The following is a 10,523-nucleotide window of genomic DNA, read 5'->3' on the forward strand; positions in this document are numbered from 1 at the left end:
GAGAGTGTAAATATGACGTCATTGGGGAATCCCTCTCGTCTACACGTGGCAACGGATTTCCATAAACATTAGCACGTGGAGGAAACTCTTGACACCTCCACCTCTGCTTTGTCCAGAAAAATCGACATGGACACGGTATATATCGAGAATTCCGACGAAGAATCGAGTTCTGGCTGTGAATCGGGGGGAGAAGAATACCGTTTCACCCATGACCACTCTGAAGAATCGTCAAATTTGAACGCATACCAGCATGCGGTAAAGCGATTACCACGGCAAAAGGGGCATCATAAGGTATAAATCTATACACAGATGTAGTATGGCCCAACACAGCCGTTATATTTTAACATTATAATAATAATAATTTTTAATATTTTGGAAGTCAGTGGTTCAGTGCTTTACAGTAGGCTTCTGTGTTTGTATGTCGATATGATATCTTGCAAAGAAAGAAAACAGACCACAATTAAAGACTTTTAAAATCTGAAGATTGAGTAGGTCTCTATCTTAAAAAGCCTTACAGGGGCCACAGTTGGTTAGCGTGCTAGCGCAGCCTAATGAACCAGGAGTCTCTCACCAATGCGGTCGTTGTGAGTTCAAGTCCAGCTCATGCTGGCTTCCTCTCCGGCCGTATGTGGGAAGGTCTTCAGCAACCTGCGGATGGTCGTGGGTTTCCCCCAGGCTCTGCCCAGTTTCCACCCACCATGATGCTGGCCGCCTTCGTATAAGTGAAATATTCTTGAGTAAGACTTAAAACACCAATCAAATAAATAAATAAATAAAAAGCCTTACTTTTGTTTTTTTGTTTTTTGGGGCGTTTTTGTTTTTTGTTATATTTACCCCTGAATTAAATGAAGTCAAATGTTTTAATTTTAAATCACATAAGTTTTCTGGAACATCAATTGTACATCACATACAAAATGCCTCCCCCCCCCCCCCCCCACCCATAGCTGCTCTGATCCTGTAGAGGCCTACCATAGATAAGAATTTAATGCCAAATTTGTTTTTTCATGTAGAGTATCACATCACATAACTTGAATGGTCAATGACAGTGTCCTTCAAGACTGTGTTTAATCTGATAATTTTGTTATTTCAGTTAAAAGTACGCCACCTAGTAGCTCCTGATGCTTCTCCAGGGAAAACTGCTTATCTAGGCAAGCACTGGGATGTCCAGTATGCAGCCCTTGAGAGGTCAACACGATCTGAAACACTTGCAGCTATTAAAGAGTATGCCATATGACAGGAGAGAAAAAAGGGTGTCCTTAATTAAACCTCTATAATCACATTTATAGAAGCAGCTCAGTAACACCAGGTTTGACACAATATGTGCTTACTGACACTGAACATGACACCTCACCCATGAGTGACACCAGACGTGATACTCCATCCACTCACACAACATAACCTTATTGACACTATTGTCTAATTATACTCGTAAGTTACATTAGGTTTGACACCTAATCCATTCACATAGCATGAGTGTACTGACACAAGACATCACACCTTATCCATTAGTGGCACAAGGTTTTAATCAGTGACACTAGGTATGACACTTAACCCATTCACAGAACATGAGCCTACTGACACTAGATCTGACATGTCACCCACAAATGACACCAAACCTGACACCTCACCTATTAGTGACACTGGGTATGATACTTAACTCGCACAGTATGAGCCTACTGGCACCAGACCTAACACCTTGCCCATTAATGGCACCAGACCTAACACCTTGCCCATTAATGGCACCAGACCTAACACCTCACCCATTAATGGCACTAGACCTGTCACCTCACCCATTAATGACACCTGACTTGACACCTCACCTATTAGTGACATTAAGTAGGACACTTAACCCATTCACACAGTAATCCATTTAAATCAGGTGGCAATCCACACACACAGTATTAGTCTGACACCCGACATGACACCTAACCTAATAGTGAGATCAGAGACCTCGCCCATTCACACATTATGATTTATACTGACACCTCACCCATTAGTGACACCAGGTATAACATTTACTCCACCCATGCACACAACATGAGCCTACTGACACCAGGCAGGACATTCACATTATCCTAACACAAAGTTCACACACCGCACACAGTATGAGTCTGACACCAGACATGACACCCAGCCTATTGACATCTCATCCTTTATTGACACGAGACATGGCATCACCCATTAGTGACACCAGGCATGTCATAAAGTATTGGCCTAGCTGCTGACACAAGGCAAAACCTCAAGCATTATACATATGTGCATGTGATATACTGGACAGAGTCATATATGTGAAATATTCTTCAGTATGGTTCTAGAAAGTGCCAAGCCAATCCTAGGTGTGACCAAGCACAGGATTGAACTCTCAATCTCCAGCTTATTGACCAGTGATGTTCTCCTAATCTGTTTTCAGGGCAATAGAGAAAGAAGTGAGGTCGCAAGTGGAAAAGGAGAGTCAGACGCTGATTCTTGCCACCAGGTGTCTCTCAAGTGTGCATGAAGAACTGCGAGAGTCAGCTCTTAAGCTGCCGGTGAGCTTTTGATCCCCTAGAAATGCAGCTGGCCTGAAAGTTGTATCGTAATAACTGGCAGACATTTTTTCATTCCTTTGTTTTGATGTTTTGTTTATATATTGAAAGAAAAACGTAATTTTTAACTGCATAACTGTCATTGTTGCTAAAATAAAACCCAATACTGAACTTATTTTTTCAGTTAAATAAGAAAAAAAAAACAGAGATAGCAAAATTTAATTAATATATCAGATGTTATAAAACCTGTTTTACTATCAACAATGTATAACCCATAGGTATTCTTCCACTTCGAGGGAAACAAATTTCCTTGTGCATTGGTCTATACAGTTACTTTCTCCAAAATTCTTTAGATAGAAATTGAATGACATTACTGCATACCAGTGAAGAGATTACAAAATCTGTGGTCTGTGTATAATAGTTAATTTAATTAGAATTATTTTTTTCTGGTTAATAAGAGTACGTTCTTTAATTTTAATTTAAAAAAAGAGCCCATAGTAACTTCCCGCCTGCAGTATCGTTTGCTATGGCTCGTTCCCTGGCCATGCTTGCTGTGTGATCCTAATTAAGTGATCCTCTGTAATGCAAGAGAACAACAGTCACTCCAGCTTGGACCTGACACACCTTTGTACAGACACCCTATTGTTTCGATAATATTCATGTTTTTTCCAGAATTCATATTTTCATATTTTACAGAATATGGAGCCTGGCCGCAGTAGCTGTTGCCTCACACGATAGGAAGTGGACATGATCCGTAACCATAGCAACAATACTTTTGCCACATACATCAGTGACATGTTCTTTGAAGTTTGAACTGACAAATGCTTTTGCATATTAATGGATATGGACATAAAGCAAGCTAAAGGATAAATTACCCATAAAGGCACGTGTATAACAATGTACATATTTGTACATGAATATATTAAACAAAATTTTAAACTCTTTTTTTTTCTGTTTTTGATAAGCTTCAATTTATTTCACAAAAGACGGTAACAATATATATTTGTCTGTAGTATGTAATTAAAATATACAGAATGCAAAATTCCTTAATTAAAATTAAGCCACTTGTGTTTGTTACTACTATCATATACATCATGCATGTATATATTTGAGTACATCAACAAGTACTTATATTATACTCTAATTCTTCAACCTTTTTCAACCACCTTTGCCACCCATACATTTTGAAACGTTCCGAGAGAGTTATGGGGTCGTACAGAACTAATTTGCACATTTTTATGAACCTTACATCTTTAATGACACCAACAAGGTAATTATTTTAGCATCATTTAGCATAATAATTGTACGCTTAAATTTCACTTTAGTGGTTGAAAAGGTTCAAGATTTACAGGACTACTACACAAATGTAGTTATATGGACTTCAAACTATGACAGAAAATATATGCCTATAAAACTGCGTAACTGGGACTGTTAATATGTATGCATATAATATTATGATATGGAAATGATAAAAGCACATTGCCATAAAATTTAAAAACTTCTTATATGTATATGTATGTACCCTGTATTTCATACCATACTACACAAATTTTCTGAAAAAAAATACAAGACTGGAATAAAAATAAAATTGGAAATCCACCTGTTTATTTTATCCGGTGTACTATATAAACATTTTTTTATGATTTCCCCTTTTTTTTTTTTTTGCTTCTATATTTTCTGATCAGGTAAACATGACTTTAAAAAGAAATATTGCAGGGACTTCAATTAACATTTCCCATAAATTTGATGATTTATCATTTTATTTTTATTTCTACTCCCTCCTCCAACATATAAAAAAACAAACAAGTCACTCTACCCAAGAAACAAAATATAAATCTGTGTGGCCTCAAACTCCTGTTAACTTTTTGTTAAGGTTGAACAGTACTGTATATATAAAGCTGCCTCTATTCTGACTGCTATATATATCCCCTGACCAATGACTCAGAGGTTGTGGGTTCAAATCCATCCTCTATCAGAAGATTTGTCAGGCACATGTAATGATAAGGTGCACTGGTTTGCCCAGTTCTGTCGGGTTCTCTCATATATGTGAAATATTCTTCAAGGATACATGAAAAGCTTCATTTTTTTTTCTAATACAAAAAATCTTTTCGGCACACAAAAATGGTTTTAAACTGGTTTAAACTGGCTTTTTCTGGTCAGTCCAGAAATTGAGAAGCACCTGTTGACTGGTGGCATCAACAATGATAGTGTGCTGTCAAAGCAACACTGCTGAGAAGAGAGCCTGAATTAAGAGGGCTAAGCTGTTCCCACAATCCCACCATGACATTTCCCAGTACTGACAGACAATATGCACAAAACAGAGAAATTTAAACTATATGCCTCAAAAATGAAAATTTGTTTCTACATACATATATGTAAATATATATATATATATATATATATATATATATATATATATATATATATATATATTTGGCATTTCTAAAATTCCTTAATTCCCTTAAAACAATATACTCTTTGTTTTATGCTAACTTTTCATGTATCCTTTACAATGCGTACAGTTCTTCCCTCCCATGAAAAAAAATGTTTTCCAAGAACCTAAATCTTATGTTTTCCAGCACTTTCAAGAACAATTTGGCATTAACTGTTCATTTAGGTATAAACAAACCCTCAAGTGAAGATTAACAGATACACATTTGGTCATACTTAATATACAGTCCCATTCTGAATACAATTAATGCAATATGACATTGAAAACTCAAGAATTTTCAAGGTCTTGAAAACCTTCCAACTAAATTCAAGTAAACGTATGCATATTTAAGGATTTCTAGCACCAGTAGAAACCCTGTATATCGATCAATTAAATACATAACAATAATACTTATCTCTATAACCTCCTAGACTCATATGTCAGAGTATGCAGTCATTGAGTTACAAAATTACGACAATAGTCACGTCCCATGCTTTACAGCAGTATTTGAGCAGAGACGGAACTACCGACTGGTTACCTTTTTGCTTTTTCCTTTTGGCAATATCCGACACCCAGAACCATCCAAGAAGATAACTCAGAGGATGTGTCAATAATCCTCTGTCTTTTTAGTGTTTTTTATATTCTACATACCACTCAATAATCAAAATGTGCAGATTAATCACAACATGCTGTAAGGTCACATCGTCAACTGTAACAAAAAATATTTTAATATCTGCAATATTTTACACCCAAACATGCCAAACCCACCCAAGAATATCAATCATAGGAAGATTTATCTATTCTTGTCTTATCAGTGTTTTTATATTCCATATAAAACTCCATATTAAAATGGCCAGATTGATCCTACTGTGCGGTAAAGGGACGTCATTCAGTTGTCATATTTACATCGCATCTGGAAGCCTGCATGATTGCTATCAATCACATATGACATGTGAATACACCACATATAGTACATGAACTGCAATGGAATTATCTTGCAGCTGTTTGCAAAGAAATACCTATTATAATTTGTACATACATATTTTTATATTTATTTATCTGATTGGTGTTTTACGCCGTACTCAAGAATATTTCACTTATGTGACGACAGCGGCCAGCATTATGGTGGGAGGAAACCGCTCAGGGGAAACCCACGACCATCCACAGATTGCTGGCAGACCTTCCCACGTACGGCTGGAGAGGAAGCCAGCATGACCTGGACTTGAACTCACAGCGTACATACATATTCAAATGAATTTTGTCTCGTTTGCGCTAAATGTCAGGTACTGTAAGTTATCGTTAAACATATATGATATTTTAAACACACATGAAATGTCTTGTCTTGCGTGAATTTCTAAACATGCAACGTGAAATATCCGAATCAAACCGTATGGGCAGGCCCCTTAGGGATTTCAGATTATCTTGCAACCCATTAAATGCAAGGCTTTTTACATGCAGAGCCCTGCATATTTTATAGATTAAGCAATTTATCCACATTCAAGGACAAATTTTGTCTTGCAAGTATAAAAGTGACATATATATTGGGTGGGCATAAAAAAACGGGCCGTACTTTGATGCTGCATTGCGCCATTATCCTTTGTTCAAACCCTTTCAAACTTTAGACATTCAAATGGCAGGATTTTGTTAATATATTGACCAGTTTTCAAGGTCAAAGCTTTAGCAGTCTGTACACAGGGTTAAAATGAAAACATAGCGTCAACGTTCATAACGCAAGTTCCGGTGACCCACATTGCATCGCCTGTCAGGTTGTTATGAGTAGAGTGCACGCTGCACCTGTGTGACACGCGTCTGGCTCTGGTATCAGAGAAGCCCTTCTGCCAGATAGGCACAAGATTTGCTGATTCAAGATGGTTTTCTTTGCGGCAGACAAGGAATTGATCATCTCTTCAAGTAAAACAAAGTAGAACATCATTTTGAAATGTCCGGAACATGCGTTTTTTTACTCTAAATTGATTTTGGTCCCACGAACAGAAATCTCAAATGATGAAACTGAAATTTGGTCTGTATACTTAGGACATAATAGCTTTTGAGTGTGTAAATTTTTAGAAGCTGACGTAAGAGGGTTTCGGAGATAAGAGTGTCAAAGTACGGCCCAATTTTTTATGCCCACCCGATGTATATATAAATATTACATGACAACATATATATATATATATCCATATCCATATACAATAACACATTCGTATATGTTGCATTCACATATACAATAACTTTCGATATATGTATATGACAAAGCAAGAATTACTCTCCTACACGATATTTAAAATATCATACAGTATTTTAAATTCAAACACACGTTCAAACAAATGTCAATTCATTTCACTTCTGCTTATTGAGTCCCATTATACAGGTACAAATATCGTACATGTATACGCATGTATTACAATCTTGTAGTCCTCCCAATTTTTAGGGCTGATATTTAGTATTGACGAAAGCAAAAAATTAGAATTCTCTCTCATTTTGAGGGGTGGGGAGGGGGTTGACGGTATGGGGAAATAAAGATATGCATATGTTGTTCACTAGCTGGACTAAACTTGTGAGGAAAGCGAAACTCTGTTTTCTGGTTAAAATACATGCACATATGTTGTTCACTAGCTGGACTAAACTTGTGAGGAAAGCAAAACTCTGTTTTCTGGTTAAAATACATGCACATATGTTGTTCACTAGCTGGACTAAACTTGTGAGGAAAGCGAAACTCTGTTTTCTGGTTAAAATACATGCACATATGTTGTTCACTAGCTGGACTAAACTTGTGAGGAAAGCGAAACTCTGTTTTTAAAAATATATGCACAACAGGTAACCATGGAAACTGGTTAATGCACATGTTATAAACAAAATACACATCACATACATATATTTCAAAATCTCACGAAATCAACACATCTTGCATGTAAAATTCACAACTTACATTCATAACCATGGTAAAACAGGACACATCAATTATTATGGAAGCTTAAACAAATCATTAGGGTACGTACAGATGAACACCTGGTGTGGTACAGGTACAGATAAACACCTGGTGTGGTACAGGTACAGATAAATACCTGGTGTGGTACAGGTACAGATAAACAAATCATTAAGGTATGGACAGATGAACACCTGGTGTGGTACAGGTACAGATAAACACCTGGTGTGGTACAGGTACAGATAAACACCTGGCGTGGTACAGGTACAGATAAACAAATCATTAAGGTATGGACAGATGAACACCTGGTGTGGTACAGGTACAGATGAACACCTGGTGTGGTACAGGTACAGATAAACACCTGGTGTGGTACAGGTACAGATGAACACCTGGTGTGGTACAGGTACAGATAAACACCTGGCGTGGTTCAGATAAACAAATCATTAAGGTACATACAGATGAACATCTGGTGTGGTACAGGTACAGATAAACACCTGGTGTTGTACAGGTACAGATAAACAAATCATTAAGGTACATACAGATGAACACCTGGTGTCATACAGGTACAGATAAACACCTGGTGCTGTACAGGTACAGATAAACAAATCATTAAGGTACGTACAGATGAACATCTGGTGTGGTACAGGTACAGATAAACACCTGGCGTGGTTCAGATAAACAAATCATTAAGGTACGTACAGATGAACACCTGGTGTGGTACAGGTACAGATAAACACCTGGCGTGGTTCAGATAAACAAATCATTAAGGTACATACAGATGAACATCTGGTGTGGTACAGGTACAGATAAACACCTGGTGTGGTACAGGTACAGATAAACAAATCATTAAGGTACATACAGATGAACACCTGGTGTCATACAGGTACAGATAAACACCTGGTGCTGTACAGGTACAGATAAACAAATCATTAAGGTACGTACAGATGAACATCTGGTGTGGTACAGGTACAGATGAACATCTGGTGTGATACAGGTAGAGATGAACATCTGGTGTGATACAGGTAGAGATAAACAAATCATTAAGGTACAATATCACAACTGCATGGAAAGAAATATACAGAGTATGTGTGTAAAGGTACTGGTACAGATAAACACCTGGTGTAGTACAGGTACAGATAAACAGCTGGTGTGGTACAGGTACAGATAAACACCTGCTGTGGTACAGGTATGGATAAACACCTGCTGTGGTCCAGGTACGGATAAACACCTGGTGCGGAACAGGTACAGATAAACACCTGATGTGGTACAGGTACAGATAAACACCTGCTGTGGTACAGGTACAGATAAACACCTGCTGTGGTACAGGTACAAATAAAGACCTGGTGTGGTACAGGTACAGATAAACACCTGGTGTGGTACAGATAAACACCTGGAGTGGTACAGGTGCAGATAAACACCTGGTGTGGTACAGCTCCTGATAAACACCTGGTGTGGCACAGCTCCTGATAAACATCTGGTGTGACCTCAGTTATACTGATGAAATATGTATCATAATGCGTACATAGCCATCCACTGCAATTATAGCATACTATAATAATGACTCCATTGCTCAACATTCAAATACAATATGAGAAAGGTTGATGAACTAGCTGATAAATGTTTAAGCTGCTTAAGCCGTTTTTAAGCGGGTACGACAGTGGTCAGTTTCATCAGTGGTGAAACTCAAAATGTCTGCATGGAGTAAAACCCCTGGCCTTTGTCAAGTAACTGATTAACTTTCCCTTCGTATTTGATGCACACACAATTGCCATTCACCTATCTTGATGTACATCACACATATGTATTTATTTATTCATTTATTAGAGTGGTGTGTTTTACGTGGTGCTCAAGAATATTTCAGCGGCCAGCATTATGGTGTGAGGAAACCAGGCAGAGCCCAAGGGAAACCCACAAACCAAATATACATGTATGTAAAGCACTATCATAAATTCGCGACCCTTTCGCATCAGAAGAGGAAACTTTCAGTGCATATGAGGCATCTTTGAAATTTGATCTTGGGGACAAAACCACATTAGTTAGATTGGTCAATTTCAGAGAATAATTTTGTCAGCCTGCAGAGAATAACACTGTTAGAATATACATGTATCTGAATCAAGAACACAATTCATGTGTCTGACATTTTAGCACTGACTTTTTCTTTTGAAATAGTAGAAACCGTTTTGGCAAAATTACGTCTTCAAAGAATATAATTTTTAGGATTAAAAGCTAGTATGCATATACAAAATATTCATAATCTTAGTACTGTATAAAATGAGATATAATAATAACAAAACATTAATGGTTTATCTTAATATTAACAATTATAATAATACATGTAATAAAAAAATGTTACACACAATAGTAACAATAATTATAATAATACATGTAATAATAAAAAATTACATGCAATAATAATATAAACATTACTGTAGTATTTATACTAATAACAATAATACCAATAAATGTACACCTTAAAAATACTAAATTTCACAGGTAGTCACTGAAAATGCAATACATTTGTGTGTACACTGACAGTGAACATAATAACGTATAGATCGCAAAAAGCCTGTTAGGCAACTTTTGTAGCTATCAATTTACCGATGCCTTGCCGTGTTCTGAAGGCACAAATGATTGACACCTA

General features: G+C 37.0%; 1 protein-coding gene across 1 annotated transcript; it reads left to right on the top strand.

Moving 5' to 3' along the window:
- The first annotated feature begins 61 nt into the window (after nucleotides 1–61).
- On the top strand, nucleotides 62–4,880 carry LOC135462912 (uncharacterized). The gene is made up of 4 exons (XM_064740220.1): nucleotides 62–291; nucleotides 1,091–1,221; nucleotides 2,411–2,528; nucleotides 3,222–4,880. The coding sequence occupies exons 1-4, from the start codon at nucleotides 127–129 to the stop codon at nucleotides 3,261–3,263; spliced, it is 456 nt and encodes a 151-aa protein (XP_064596290.1). The 5' UTR covers nucleotides 62–126; the 3' UTR covers nucleotides 3,264–4,880.
- Nucleotides 4,881–10,523: the final 5,643 nt, after the last annotated feature.

The sequence above is a fragment of the Liolophura sinensis genome, chromosome 2 (genome assembly GCF_032854445.1).
Source record: "Liolophura sinensis isolate JHLJ2023 chromosome 2, CUHK_Ljap_v2, whole genome shotgun sequence".
Classification (NCBI taxonomy): domain Eukaryota; kingdom Metazoa; phylum Mollusca; class Polyplacophora; order Chitonida; family Chitonidae; genus Liolophura; species Liolophura sinensis.